Below are 16,120 nucleotides of genomic sequence, written 5' to 3'. Positions count from 1 at the left end.
CCACAAACACAACCTGTTATGTCTTGTCTAACACCCATATTCTTATTGGATACCATGTACTATCGAACTTCTTTGGTGGTATCTTTGTCATCTGAAGTATACACATTCTCTTTCCATAATGCAAAGAATTCCCTTGGTATCCTTACTGGAATTTTGATAGGAAGAACAGCCATTTCCTTCATGTCCAATATTACTTTGTTTCAATATTTCAATATGTACTGTATTATAACTTTGTGTGGTGGATGTATTAAAAAAATTAAAGGACTTTATTGTTGTATATAACAATTATCTACTCTCTAGGTATGTGATGACAAAAATTCATTCCCACAGCAGTTAAAGGTGGAGTCTCACACTGAACTTTCAGCATTTCATTATTCATGAGGTACAACCATTTTTTAGATATTGTCATGACCTCATAGATTATGAATGAATACTGTATCTAAAATTAATGAGAACTGTGTAATGGTCTTAGTTTTATCAAAATGACCTAACCTAAGTAATTAGGTCACAGGCAAGCCTATGATACCAGTCGAACATTTGTAGCATAGCCAGTTCATAATGTGTCAATTGAGTGACAGCTCAGGTTAGCCCTGACTTTATAACATAATCTGCAGAGAGTTTCCTTCAATACAGAATAAAGGAATTATTCTGTATGAAAGAAAAGTATGCATACTTCCAAAAAAATCAACAGCTATGCAAAATATCATTATTTTCTGAACAACGAAACAACAGAAGATTTTTTTGTGATTAACTAGGCCCACCATAGTAACAGTGATTAATAATGTACTTCAAAACTACAAAATGCAGAATTATCACACCAAATGAATAACCTTTTCATTATTTTTCTCCAAAACCATTTTTCTGTTTACTGGCTAACCTTTACAGCCAATAGTAACATTATATGATTTACATAACTGCAACTCTTGGACTTTAAATGGATTAAGATATGGTCATTCATCTTTGTTAGTGTGTTAATTTTGACAGAATCTCAGTGTTCGTTAGAAACATCCATGGAATGAAAATGGAGCAAAATATTTGGAAATCTACACAAAATACATTTATCTATCAATGTTTTCATTCAAGATCTTGTACTATGTGGTTAACTCACTGGCTATAAAAGTCTTTCTGGTATCTAACAAAATAATTGCTTGCCATGGTATTCCGTCCAATTTATTTCCATAAACATACAAAGCTAACTTCTTTTTGGAATTATGTACCAAAAAATTATAACCGCACAGTACTCTGCAATAGACAACAAGAAATATTCAACAACTTATGTGGACAAGTGGAAGCAGAGGGTATTCCAGTCTCATTTAATACCATACACTTTGCTAATTACTGTTAATCAAAAAACATTTCTGTAAGCTAATATGGAAGTGTAAGTTTTTATAATTGTAAAGTTCCATGTTTATTCACCCCTTTATCTTTTAATTACCAGCTGTACATAAACATCATCTGCATCATTTATTATTACTACTCAATTACATCTAACTTAACAAAAGAGTCCCGGAAACACTGATAAAAAAACACCCAAGTTCTCTATGCAAAATGTAAACTGATGATTTATTTGAATTCAGAGGAGCTTGAAATGACAAATTTTCTGAGACAATTTGTATTTTTTCATAGCTACAAACCTGAGGTTCTTTAACAATAGGATAATTTCTAGTGCATAGCTGGATCCGGTTAAAAAGCAGATGAAAGCAAGGAATCTTGTGATATCTGGCAACGCATGAGTAGCTTGGGTTAGGAGTGGTCAAGGACGACACCGCTACGCCAGTCTCTCCCAACTCAGGATGACTTAACAAACAGAGGGGCAGTTAGAGGCGGGCAGTATAACGTTAAGACCTCAGGTTTGTAGCTATGAAAAATACAAATTGTCTTAGAAAATTTGTCATTTGTTCATACGTGAACAAACCTTCGGTCTTAACAACAGGATACTCATACTTGGAGGGAGGTACAAGACATCCTAGAATGGCTGGGGGCCTACCCACCAGTCCAGCTCTCAAAAGAAATGGTTCTTGGAGAGGGACTGAAGCACATTGAGAAGCTAGATAAATTGATATATAACCACGCAGAACATGAGTGACATACAATGATATATGGGATAACCATTGTATAGGGAACCAAAGAGAAACATTGACTGTCCAATAACAAACCAAGACACCAGGGTTTGTATTACTTCAAACTCCTCCTTGCCAAGGAGTGGAGCATATGCTACCAAATAGCAGATAAGATATTTGTATATTGCACGACCACACTATCAGTATGACTAACTTACTCACCTGTATCAGACCAGTCCAGCGAATGACGTGTCTATTCCTTAACCCGCCCGAAGGAAGAAGGAAAGGTACAAGAGAAAGAAGGAGACTAGCCAACTCACTCATTCTCTCATCCAAACATTCATCTTAAGTAAGATACAAAGGTGCCCTGTTGGGCAGCCACCACAGGACCAGGGGGAAAATGTGTCCGTAGATCTGTGGGCAACATCCTTAAGATAAGAGAGGGTGAACGTGGTGGGACTGGCGTAACCAAGTACCAGCGCTCAACACTCTATGTACAGCCAAGATCTTTTTGAAAGCCAGAGAGGGACCAATACCTCTAACGTCATGTGCCCTACCCTGCACAGACGTGGTGGTGGAATCATCAAGGGTCAAGTATGCCTGTCTGATGGCTTCCTGTATCCAAAACGAGATAGTATTCTTCGTAAGGCCTGAGGTAACAAAAAGTCTGCGGTAGCCTGGTCTAAGGTACCAAGTACTTGTAAGATAGCAACGCAGGGCCCGGACAGGGACAACAAAAGCTCTTGAGCATCACCACCCACAAAGTTATTCAGTGATGGAATGGAAAAACGAAGTGAACCTGTCATCATGCACCGAGGGATTTTGGGTCTTGGCCACGAATTCCGGGGCAAATTCAAAGGACATCGACCCCCAACCTCTGGTGTGCTTCACCTCATAGCTCAGACCGTGGAGTTCTCCTACCCTCTTGGAAGATGCCACAGCCAGAAGGAAAACTGTCTTGAGTGTCAGGTTCCTCTCAGATGAGCAACACAAGGGTGCATATGGACTCTTAGTGAGGCTCTTAAGAACCAAGGAAACATCCCACATTGGAGGCTTGAGCTCTCTAGGAGAACTCGACTGCTCAAACCCCTTAACTAGCAGGGAAAGTTCCCAGGAAGAGATGTCGATACCTTTAAGGCGTAACACCAAACTCAGTGTCGCCCTGTAGCCTAATGGCAGAAACAGACAAACGTTTCTTGTCTCTCAGGAAGGTTAAAAAGTCTGCTATTCGCTGAATAAAAGTTGAGTGGAGAAAAACCCGGTTTACGACACCAATCACAGTAGATCACCCATTTGCCTTGGTAAACTGCGGAGGTCAATTTTCTAAGACTGCTGGACATGTGCCCAGCTGTTCTCTGAGAAAAGCCTCTCACTCAGAGGAGATACTTGATAGCCTCCAACCTGAAGAGACAGGGATTCTACAGACTGGTAGAACCTTTCCCCATGGGGCTGACACAGAAGATGTCGCCAAGGGGGAAATCTCCCTCGGGACCTCTAACAACAACGACAGCAGATCTGGAAACCATTCCGCCTAAGGCCACTGAGGGGCTACCAAAGTCATCCTGAGACCCTATGAACTCACCAGCCTGTTCAGAACCTGACGGATCAAACAAAACGGAGGGAAGGCATACACCTCCAGTTGTCCCAGGGATATTGGAATGCGTCCTCTGCCAATGCTAAAGGATCTGGAACCACTGAACAGAACACCTCCAGCTTCCTGTTGAAGCGTGTCGCAAAAAGGTCCAGCATGGGTCTCCCCCAAATCTGGAAAAGCTTGTCTGCCACCACTTGATGAAGGGACAATCCTGTGCCCAGGATCTGATCCTGACGACTGAGTTTGTCTGCGACCATGTTTCGTTTCCCTGGGATAACCTGGCTGAGAGCTCTACCGAATTGCTGACCGCCCACTGGTGAACCTCAACGGTCAAGGCGTGAAGTTGATGTGAAACCAGGCCTCCCTGTTTGTTCACATAGGCTATCACTATGGTGTTGTCCAACATGAGAACGACAGAAAGACCCTCTACCTTCCCCTGAAACTCCTTCAGACCCAGGAAAGCCGCCTTCAACTCCAAGACGTTGATATGTTGCTGCTTGTCCTCCAAACTCCAAACGCCTGAAGCAATAAGGCCGCCTAAATGAGCCCCCCAACCTGTGAGGGAGGGATCCGAGAACAGAAGTAAGTCCGGTGGGAGTGAAAGCAGAGGGACACCCTTCAACAGATTCTGGTCGTCCAACCACCAACAAAAGTCTTCTCTCACTTCCAGAGACAGAGGAACCACAAACAGGGGAGAGTCCCCCACCGGAGACCAGAATTCTCCGTGTCTCCATTGCAGAGACCGAAGATGAAGACGCCCATGAGGGACCAGCTTCTCCAGGGAAGACAACATTCCAAGAAGAACCTGCCACTGATGAGCTGACTGATGTGACTTTGACAGGAAGTTGCGCGCTACCGCCTGCAACTTCTCCAATCTCTGATCCGACGGGAAAATTTTTACCACTGTCGTATCGATGACCATGCCCAGGTAGAGAATCCTTTTGAGTGGGTACTAGGTTCGACTTTTCCTGGTTGACTAATATGCCCCAGGTCCAGACAGGACCGAAGTAGACGATCCCTGTCCTGCAGCAGTTTCTCCCTGGAAACTGCCAAGACTAACCAATCATCGAGGTACCTCAGCAAACGGATCCCCTGAGAATGGGCCCATCTTGACATGAGAGAGAAGACCCTTGTGAACGCTTGAACTCAAACACACACAATAAAAGAAATGAAACGGGCAATGAACTGGGAAAAGGCCAAGAAAGGTGAAACACAACTCCCGCCCGGGCAGTCAAAAGAAAGACTGGCGTAGCGGCGTCATCCTTGACCACTCCTAACCCAAGCTACGCATGCGTTGCCAGGTATCACAAGATTCCTTGCTTTCATCTGCTTTTTAACCGGATCCAGCTAGGCACTAGAAATTATCCTATTGTTAAGACCTAAGGTCTGTTTGCGTATGAACAAGTATTAAGTCATGCTGATCTGAAAATATTCATTGACATGCATTACAACTGATAATAATATTTAACAAATGCCACCTTACAGACCTTTAATGTATGCATATTCTCTCTGGGCGTAGCACATTGTTGGTAAAAATCTGCAATAACTTGAGGAAAACACTGCAGCGTATGATTCGCCCATGTATGAGGAGTATGGGTCATGACTGTCTTCAAGAAATCAACACACCATCTTGCAGATTCACCTGTACTATCACAGCCTGTTTAGAATGTGAAAATTTTTTATAAGACATTGCTAATTCTAAGTACAGAACTCCAACATATGATCCAGTGTAAAAAAAAAATAAACTTTCAAAACTCATAGCAAGGAAACTTTAGCATTTTAAAATGTAATAATAAAACAGCCATTTTACAGAACTACAACAGATTTTTTTAAATGTAATTACCAGTAACATGTATGGCTCTTGCCATTGTCAGAACAAGAACTCTATTTAGTTCCTCAGAGTCAGTGCTAATAAGATTGGGTTTGGATTCTGGTGAAAAGAAACGAGTCAGACTTGGCATAACTTCTGAGTTCCCAAGCCCAGTAATCAAACGCAAAGCAACACTCTCCAAGCTGTAAAGAAAATTGGAACTTAGAATGCTTACATAAAGCTTCCCTAGCCATCCCCCTTACATTTTGTTGGTAAAAAACCAAATGCAGATTTATGCCTGTAATCATAGCTTCAGAAATAGAGATCTCTGAAATGACATGCAACATATATTTCTATTTTTAATAGCAACAATGACCTCTGTAATTTCTTGACTCCTCTGCATTCTTTGGGTATGTTTATCACAGCAAGCCTTCAATGAGAGTAGGTAATAAAAGAAGTGACTCTCCAACCAACATGATATTGTAAAAAGGCATCTCCAACAAACTATATGAAGGATAACAGTTCTGTTCCAGCGCAGGTGTCACATTCAGATACACCTTACTACACCTAAGATAGACCATCCTTCTCAGTCTCAATTATTCAAGCAAAAATTTTTCTTTGTGCTGAAATAAAAGTTCTAAAGCAAATAAAAAAAAAAAGGGGGGCCATGAACCCCATGGGATTTAATGCTAATATACATCCAAATTCCAGCCTCAATTAAAGGCATCTACAACAAAACCTTAGTCCTTACTGATCTACAAAATAAAGTCCAAAAGGCCATGACAAGTTGCTTTTTATATGACAATCTTATTATTTTCACTGTCTTTCAGATATGTACATCACTTCACATGACTATCATTTTCATACTACTCATTACTCTTAATATTTTTCTTCTTTTCCAAATATAACTTTCATGTGATAGGTTCTTACCTAGACATAAGAAGCCAAGCTATAGACAAAATATGCATATATGAATGTATTCACACTCCCCATTTTTTTTTATGCCAGTTCTGTAATATGCATTCCCCTGGATATCCTATTGTATTTTCTTAAGCTTATAATCCCAAAATGCTAAATATGTGTATGAAAAAACATGTAAATTATATGTTTTTATCACTTCCTTACACAATGAAAAAAGAAAGAAAAAAGGTCAAAAGTCTAGCTGTATCCACTCATAACTTTACTAATGTGTGTCAATATGCAACTTTGTAAGGCAAAGTTGTAGAAAATTGTTTGTATGCTTGTGTGTGGTGTGATAGTAGCATATTTTCCTTGGAGATTCCTTATTTTTCAAAGAAAATAAAAGTTTCATTGTATTTCATTTACAGATATGTATTTGTAAACATGTATATTTACTGCACTGATTTTGGTAACCTTGTGTTGTACAGGGACCAAAATCCCATTGTTTAGTTGTGTAGTAGTTATAAAAATAAATTAGTTTCAAGGAAAACTTTGTCTGAATAACCTTACATATTTCCACTTGAAACCATCTGCCCTTTATATTGACAGAATACCACTGGGTAAATCAGGGAAATGGTAAGTGAATAAGAGTGTAATGATTACATATGCTTGCATGCTATATGTGTAACTGAATCACAAAAAAGTTAAAAAGTCTAACATAGCAAACAGACTTGAACCCTCTTCTTACCATAAATGCAGCTGTGTAATCTGAGTCATAGTATTTAGTGGAACAGCTGCCATGTGGTGAATAGTTGACAGGAACTGGACACGATATTGTGGTGGCGAGTGATGAATACGATGAATGAACATCTCTAGTAAGGCATGAAGGATGCTCCACACATGGCTTTTGAATACTAATGATAACAAGTTGGCTGGAAGAAAAACCACAGTTTTAAAACAAAGCTTCACTGGGTACAAACCTATAATTTTTCATAATGCTGCTTAACCTGATCAAAGATATGAGTCATAGTAAGTAATCAGTATTTTAAAAACAGCTGTGGTACTCTGTAAGGGAAATCCCCTCTTACCACTCTGCATACATACTTGCTTTCATTTACTTTATGACTGATCCAAAGAAATGTGCTAACCAGAGAGTTTAGGAGTTTAGGAGATACTCAGGGTTTCAAACACCTAATAATTAACAATGGTATTCACGAGATGATTACATATTTCATTTTCATGAATTTCAGCCCCAGTAAAGAAGATAAGGAATACAAGACATTACCAAAGAGGCAGATTTAATATCTACACTCAAAGCCAAGCCAAGTTACTTATGGGCTGGAGTCATGGTGGCAAATACCTATTATGTACAAGGAACTGACATGTAGCTCATTTTAGAATGTAATAATTTTCATAAACCATAAACAATATATCGATGTAAACAAAAATATTAATTAAGTAAATTTACTGAAGATAATTTTACTTACTAATAAAGGTCTTAATTCCAATACTTTCAATTTCAGTGTACACCAGCAATCGGGCATAAGTTTCAATCAGTGCTGGCGCCAGTGCTACACTTGACTTGTGCTGCGCTTGTTTACTTATATGCTGTAAAAAAATTATACAAAAATAATCTTTCCCTAAGTGAAACTCCAGATTAACAGATTACTTATATAAGTATGCACTTAGAATGTAGTGTAAATCATCCTTATACATCACTACAACAAATATAAATTAAAGCAAGAAAAACTTTAACACACTGTACCTGAACAATATTATGAATAAGGCTCATTTTGACATGAACAGTAAGTGAATCTAAAAGCGTCATACTAAGCGGGGTTGTGCTAGCATGAGCTACACAGTTAATCCCAGGCATTGGAACGGTAGATTTTTGGTTGCCTTGAATACTTTCCGAAAGTGTTAAAATGGGACGCTGAAAATATTCCTGAAAGCAGAATAATCACAAAAATCAATATTTTGGAAGTATTCCTATATGAAACAGATCAAAACCAATGAACAAAATGTGAAATATCTATCAGAGTAAATGCAAATTAACAAAATATCAATGTACATCTATTACACATTTGAATCACTAAGAGCAAAGGCTTTGAGAGTACTATACATACTGTGTTTGTGGAGTATGCATTCAACAGGAGAGCAATACGGTAGTCAGGAGTTGCATTGGGAGTTAGAAGTGAGAGCTGAGGGTTGTGAGCCAGTCCTTGAAGAAATCTGCAATTAAAAATTTTTTTATTCTTAGTAAAAAAAAATACTGAATGAGTAAAATTGGCATCTTTTCAAATTTGAAAACTTTATGCAAACCTGGCAAGAATTAACACTCACTCATTATGATTTCTAAAGACTGTAGGCAAAGAACGTGGTGTCTTAGTATTGTCAGTCTGAGCCTTCTTCAAAATATGCATAAGAATACACATGGCAGACATCTGCATAGCACATTTTGGATCGGTATAATCAGGTACAGGCAGAGGTTCTGAATCAGGATACAATACCTCTGAAAAAAAAAAAAAAGTTCTTAGCTGAAATCTCAGTTTAAAAACTCTCATTATATATTTGTATGATTTTCATAAAATACTTACAGTATACAGAATTTTTGCTTCAAAACATGAAAACTACATAAGATACTTTAAAAATCAAAATCAAAATAAAAGAAAAAGACTAACCAATAAGCCTTAACACAGGGAGAAAGTCAGAAAATTGGTTTTTCTGTATGCTGCCTGACAGAAACTGCAGTAAGACCCACATCAGGTGATCTCGTCCCTGCTGCTGATTACCTTTCCCTTTCAACTGTAAGAAAAAAAAAAAATATATATATATATAGATATGTATATATATATATATAGTATATATATATATATATATATATATATTTATGTATATATATTTTATATATATATATATATATATATATATATATATATATATATATATATATATGTAGTATATATATTTTTTAAAATTATGCAAACCTCATGGAAATTACTTTATGGCTTTGCATATGCTCACTGGGAATCAGGCCAGTGGCTAAGAAATGCTTTTAAGGTATATTTGACAGCTGTGCACACTTATTGTGTGCCACATGACTGAGGTAACTCTTCATTAACTTGCTATAATTACAAAATATTAGTATTCAACAAGGGATCAGACACTCCACCTCAAACTGGTTTCTGTACCTAATTATTTTAGCTACTTAAAAAAAATATTAAATACATAAAAATATGCTGAATTAAAAACCTAGCTTTTTAAATGACAAACAATAAACTTAGGAAAACAGGAAATGATCTTCAAAACCGTTCTCACCAAGAACAGCTGATCTCCTGAAGCAAAGAATGGTAACTGACGGGTAATCTATTCTAGGTGCCCCAATAAACACCTATCCCTAGCTCACAGGGACAGTAAGGTTGTGTGTAGTGATACTCTATCACTGACTACAGCAGAAACTGAGCTAGGAACACTAAGTCATAAAAGTAAAGCCCTTGTACATGTGTAAACCGACACCTAACTTGTTGATAAGAGCAGAACTTCCCTCATACAAAATACAGATTAAAGGATGCAATAAACACAGTTTTTTTATTTGTATACTACAGTATTACCAATTGAAGAAGGTACTACTAGATCCACTACTAATATTGGTCCTAATAAAAATTCCATTAATGGGTTACATCCCAACAAAAAATTTACTACAACTGGCATCTCCAGACCTTGCCATTAAATCTGTTGAGTTTTAGGTTATATTTAAAGATGTGGACAGAGTTCTGTTCTTCAGTACAAGAATTTAAACCTGTGTAATTGCAACATTCTATGATAACTTGCTTCACAGTAAGAGGTGGCTCACTAGAAATCTGCTTTCTGGAAAGGACAGTGGAGAGAAATAGTTTACATATATGCATATTTTCCAGACTTCCCAGTTCACCTGAGTCAATGGCAAACAATTCTAGCAATTACTTTGTATCATCAATAAAGCCTGTCACTACCCCTCTACTCTTGTCATGGAAACTTTTAGCTCATTAATGAAGAATAACAGGTTCACTGAAGTGTGAGGTGAGGGGTTAGGAGGAAACTGTACTAAACTAACCCTAGATTTAGTGAGTCAACTGAAGAACTGGGATTATTCAGAGTAAAACAGTGATGTTAGAACTAAACTGAGATGAAAAAAATTCTTTCACAAATAAAAAGAATTAGTGGTTAACTGTTTAATTTTATAATTTATATGACAGTGGTAATATGAAGAAACATAAATATAAAAAAATTACTAAAAAATCGTTTTGCTAAATAATTTAATATCTATGTTATATTAACCCTTATTTGTCTACCTATTCTCAGAAGGATTAACTTCAAATGTCTCTATTATTTCAATTTTGTTCCCAAATTTTACTCTGAATGAGCATGTCCTTCTATGTACATAACAATCAATTCATTTACTATCTGAGACATTGTAATTTTAACATGGTAAGTAACATTTTTTATAGTGTAGTCACTGTTTCATCCTCAGAGGAGTACCCTTTCCATGGTCTATCCAGAACTCCATGGCAACCAGACTAATGTCAAAGAATTCTCTTAACTGGTCTTATGGCTGGGTATGTGTTGTGATGATAAACATTATTACATGTGAGTAAAGATGGATTCAGGATAACAGGGCACTTTCTGTTATCCTCAGCAAACGCTGATACCCAGTTTTCCTACTATGTCAAAACCGTAAGAAGTAGTGGTTATGCGCATACGGACCAACATATTGTTTACATTTACATACAACCAAAATCCAACCAAGAAGCCATTTCCTTTCTGGTCAGTCAAGAAACCAGAGCTCAGAGAAGTCAAATCTTCATTTATTGATTCAGTTAAGTGCATAGTTTTAAGCTCGTTTAAAAATTCTTTATCTAGACTGTAGCGCAATGGTTTATTGTGAGTAAAAAGCTGTAATCGGCTTATTTCGTTGGCGCTTCTTACAATTGATGATCGTTAGGTTAGGTCTGAGAATTTTGTTGTTCATTTACCTATTAATTTCATTACTGAGGTTGATGAAAACATATAAGTTGAAAGCTAATTGTACAATTTTACATTTCAGTTAAAAATTTTGTCAGTTTATAGAGGAACAATGATTTTAGTATGTGAAAAACTATAAACAGTTGTTTTTTTGCCAGTGCTCAACGGCGCTAGCAATTTAGGATCGTTAGCGCCGAGTTTTGTTCTTCGCTTACTTGAAAGTTGAGTATGTAATTTCAAGTTCCATCTGAACATTTTTTAGATCATGGAACAATGATTCTAATGTGCATGTGAAGTCGTAAACCGGTTTTTTGACAGTACAAGTTGGCGCCTCTTACAATTTGCGACTGTTAGCTGTTTGTAGAAGCGGAAGTTGTTTTGAAGAATTTATCATTCTATTTGTTAGTTTTATCTAAAGAAACATTCCACAAAAATAGATAATCTGTTCAGATAACGACGTCGGCAATAGACTACCAGGTCAGATAATGATGTCTGCAGTAGACTACCAGGCAGTAACCTACAGTCTTCGATTCAGTGAGAATATGTTGGTTAGACTGTGGATATTGTCTGTAGCCTATAACCTAGGATTATGTATCCTTAAGGGTGAACAAAATATAACTTGGATTAGGCAGTAACTGGAATTAAGGTAAGTTTTGGGGACATATCCTGTTAGGCTATAGGCCTAGGCAGTACCCTAAGTTTACACCAAAGTCCTTAGGATTAGATAAAAGGCTACAGACATTTTCCCCATTTATATAACCTGTATATCAAAGCACTGTCTTAATACTGTACGCTATCACGTGCATACCCCTAAAAGAGAATTAAATAATCTATAGATTTGAAAAATAACATAGGCTAGGTAATAGGCTAGTCTAGTTTTAGTAGACCAAAACCAGTTAATCAGGACTAGACAATAACCTACACTAGGTGATAGCCTAACTATAAAAGTTTCACATTAGTAATTTGTTTTATATAAACCAAAAATGGTAGGTAAGTACCCCAATTGGACTATTAGGTAGTAGCCTATCTTGAAGGTTAAAAATTATGCCTGGTTATCCCATACCTTTCAGGTAAATTAATCATGATTAGACAATAACCTATAGTAGGTGATAGCCTAGCTATAAAATTTCACATCAATGAGTTTCATATTAGAAAGCTACTGTTTTATATAGTAAACCAAATAGCCTTGGGCTAGATATAAAAAATCTGAGTTAGATAAAGGTTGTTAGCCTTACTATGAATTTGCATATAAGTAACTTTCCGTTTTTATATAGTCTTTACATTTGATCTACAACAGTCTAGATTAGGCAACGCCCTATACTAGGCTAAGAGAGGACAATTAAGGAACCCTCCTACTGTTGATGTACTAAGTATGTATTAGTTTGGCCCAAATAGCCTAGGATGGGATACAAACAGTATCCTATGGATAATTAAATAACCTAAAACTCTTTAAATACAGTGGCTTAAGCTAACTAAACAAATTAGTACATAGGATATTAGTCCAAATGGTATGAAAATTCAAATTAAAATTTTACATAGCTAGTGCAAAAAGACATATACTGTACAGCCATATTTGGCTGTCAAAAATGGCAAATTTTTAACCAATTTGTATTTTTCATAACTTACAAACCTGAGGTCTTAACATTAGGATAAATACTCAGCGCCAGCTGGAAACCGGTAAAGTTTAAAATAATTGTGTATGCAAGGGACTATTGGCATCTGTGCTTGGTCACGAGACATGTGGAGCCACCCACAAACCCCTCATTAACTCGTGACCCCGTTAGTTATTCTTCCAACCCAGGTTAGTTGATAGAGGGGTGGTTAGAGGTGGGCCTTTGTATGTTAAGACCTCAGGTTTGTAAGTTATGAAAAATACAAATTGGTTAAAAATTTGTCATTTATTCATATACGAAACAAACCTTCGGTCTTAACATTAGGATAGACTTACTCTTGGTGGGAGGTATGTACTATTAACCAACTGGGAGCTTGCCACCTTTGATCAGTTTTCTGAATACCAGAATTCTACGAAACAACTGACCAGTATTTTAGAATCTAAGACATACATGAATATCATAGAGTCAGACTTCTGGGTTTTACACAATGTCATAGTTCATTGCGTCCGTGGAAGATAAGAAGATCTGTTCTCCTAACAAACCAATTCATCCACTCGTGTAGGTTTGTTATCATTCCTCTCCCCCTTGCTAAAGAGAGGAATGTCCTGCTACTGATAGGTATCTTACTGATACTAACCCTAACAGTATGGCCACTTCACTCACCTGTACCTTGTCTGTTCCAGCTTATGATGGCACTCTCTTCTTACTGCCCTAAGTAAAGAAGGAGACAGAAATTTGAAAAGGAAAGAGGCCAGTTAACTCCTCTATTTCACATTCATACCATCATCTTAGACAAGATACCAACTGACCCGCCAGGGGTACTGGATGAGTTACACCCTTTGTTAAGCAGCCACCAAAGAACCCAAGGAAATTGTGTCCAAGGCCCTCTGGGCAACCTTATATATATACAGGAAATTGAAATACCAAATTTGTAACTAATTTGTATTTTTCATAACTAACAAACCTGAGGTCTTAACATTAGGATTTACTAGCGCCAAGCTGGAAACCGGTAGAATTAAAATTACACTTGTGAGATCCAGGGACTAATGGCATCTATACCAGGTCACGGGGCATGTATACCCAGAATGCCCACGGCTACCTGTGACCCATCAGTTATATTTCTAACCCAGTTTAGACTGCTAGAGGGGTGGTTCGAGGTGGGCCTTTAACTTTAAGACCTCAGGTTTGTTAGTTATGAAAAATACAAATTAGTTACAAATTTGGTATTTGTTCATACACGAAACAAACCTTCGGTCTTAACATTAGGATAGACTTACTATTGGAGGGAGGTAAGTCTCTACAACTGACTGGGAGTTTGCCACCTTATCCATTTCCGAATATATAGGGAAATTCTAAGAGAATGGACAATGAACCTAGGAACCAAAGATATAAGCAGATCTATTGGTTTCCTCCCACTGGGTGTAGATACCATTCTACTGTTTACTCTTGTCCCTTGCAACTGGATCCACCTTCACCCCTCTTTTCCTTATTATCCAGAGGGGTGTGTTGCTACTGAAAAGTATATCATCAGCTAAGATAGCTTCACAGTATGGCTGACCATCTCACCTGCATCTAGTCCGTTCCAGCACATGACGGTACTCTCCTTCATATTGCCCGTAGTTAAAGGAGTAGGAAGAAAGTAGTAAAGAAAAAAGACCAGTCATCCCATTCATTCTACTTTCATACCTTCATCTTAGACTAGACGCAAACTGACCCGCCAGGGGCACTGGATGAACTATATCACTTGTTGGGCCGCCACCACTGGACCCAAGGAAAAGGTGTCCAAGGATCTATGGGCAACATCTTTCAAATAAAATGAGGCGAAAGTTGTTTGGCGCTTCCACATGCCAGCTTTCAGAATTTTATCCACAGACATGTTCTTCTTAAATGCCAGGGAAGCACTCACACCCCTGATGTCATGAGCTCTAGCTCCCACCTGGCTATCTGACCCTCTGTCTTCTGCAGTATAAGCATCTCTGATCGTCTCCCTTAGCCAAAATGATATTGTATTCTTGGACACTTCCTTCTTGTTCCGTCCTGTACTTACGAACAACCTCTGGCACCCCGGCCTGAGGTGCCTTGTTCTCTTTAAGTACTCCCTTAGTGCCCTGACGGGGCACAGGAGCATTTCAGCTTTGTCGTTGTCTACAAAGTCTGCCAAGGAAGGTATGGTAAAGGAGTCGAATCTGCCGTCTACTATTGTTGGATTTTGGGTCTTTGCCACGAATTCTGGGACAAACTCACACACCATTGATCTCCAACCTCTCGAGTGCTTTATGAGATATGAGAGGCCATGTAGCTCCCCCACCCTTTTGGTTGAAGCCAGGGCCAATAAGAAGACTGTCTTCAGGGTCAGGCTCCTATCCGTGGACTGCCTTAGTGGTTCGTAGGGGGTTTTGTCAGACTACTCAGTACCTTGGTCAGATCCCAATCTGGGGCTTTTAGCTCCTTTGGTGGGCATGACTGTTCAAAGCTCCTCATCAGCATGGCAACTCCCATGAAGACGATATGTCCACTCCTTTCATTCGTAAGACTGAGGCTAGAGCAGCCCTGTACCCCTTCACTGCAGATACAGACATATGTTTTTCTGTTCTGAGATATATCAGAAAGTCTGCTAACTGCTGAATAGTGGTACCGAGTGGAGACACATTCCCTCTACGACACCAATCACAGTATGCTGACCACTTTCCTTGGTATACTGTCGCAGATGATTTTCTGATATTACCTGCCATCTGAGTTGCTGCTTTCTGCGAAAACCCTCGCTCTCGGAGGAGATACTTGACAGTCTCCACCCGTGAAGCGATAGGGACTTCACCGACTGGTGGTACCTCTCCACGTGCGGCTGACACAGAAGGTTGCTCCATGGAGGTAACTCTCTTGGCACATCTACTAGGAGTTCCAGTAGGTCTGGAAACCACTCTGCTTTCGGCCATAACGGGGCTACCAGGGTCATCTTGAGGTTCTGAGACCGCATTACCCTGTTCAGAACCTGACGGATTAGGCAAAATGGAGGATTGTCCTAGGGGTGTTGTAGCGCATCTTCTGCTACTGCCTCTGCGTCTGGGACTACTGAACAATACAGTTCCAACTTTTTGTTGTACCTGGTTGCGAATAGGTCTATGATCGGTCCTTCCCACAACAT

General features: G+C 38.5%; 1 protein-coding gene across 1 annotated transcript in view; it reads right to left on the bottom strand.

The window, feature by feature from the left end:
- LOC135208342 (mediator of RNA polymerase II transcription subunit 23-like) overlaps window positions 1–16,120 on the bottom strand; it is a 242,334-nt gene that overhangs the window by 176,222 nt on the left and 49,992 nt on the right. Inside the window, exons 13-20 of the mRNA XM_064240445.1 lie at window positions 9,046–9,169; window positions 8,708–8,876; window positions 8,491–8,596; window positions 8,130–8,309; window positions 7,852–7,972; window positions 7,113–7,296; window positions 5,498–5,667; window positions 5,142–5,311 (exon numbers count right to left, since the gene is read on the bottom strand). Coding sequence (XP_064096515.1) covers window positions 5,142–5,311; window positions 5,498–5,667; window positions 7,113–7,296; window positions 7,852–7,972; window positions 8,130–8,309; window positions 8,491–8,596; window positions 8,708–8,876; window positions 9,046–9,169 — 1,224 coding nt within the window. The remainder of the gene's footprint in view (window positions 1–5,141; window positions 5,312–5,497; window positions 5,668–7,112; window positions 7,297–7,851; window positions 7,973–8,129; window positions 8,310–8,490; window positions 8,597–8,707; window positions 8,877–9,045; window positions 9,170–16,120) is intronic.

Source organism: Macrobrachium nipponense, chromosome 35, assembly GCF_015104395.2.
Source record: "Macrobrachium nipponense isolate FS-2020 chromosome 35, ASM1510439v2, whole genome shotgun sequence".
NCBI classification, from domain to species: domain Eukaryota; kingdom Metazoa; phylum Arthropoda; class Malacostraca; order Decapoda; family Palaemonidae; genus Macrobrachium; species Macrobrachium nipponense.
Note: the sequence above shows the minus strand (reverse complement) of the source record. Positions and strands in the feature narration are given on the sequence as shown.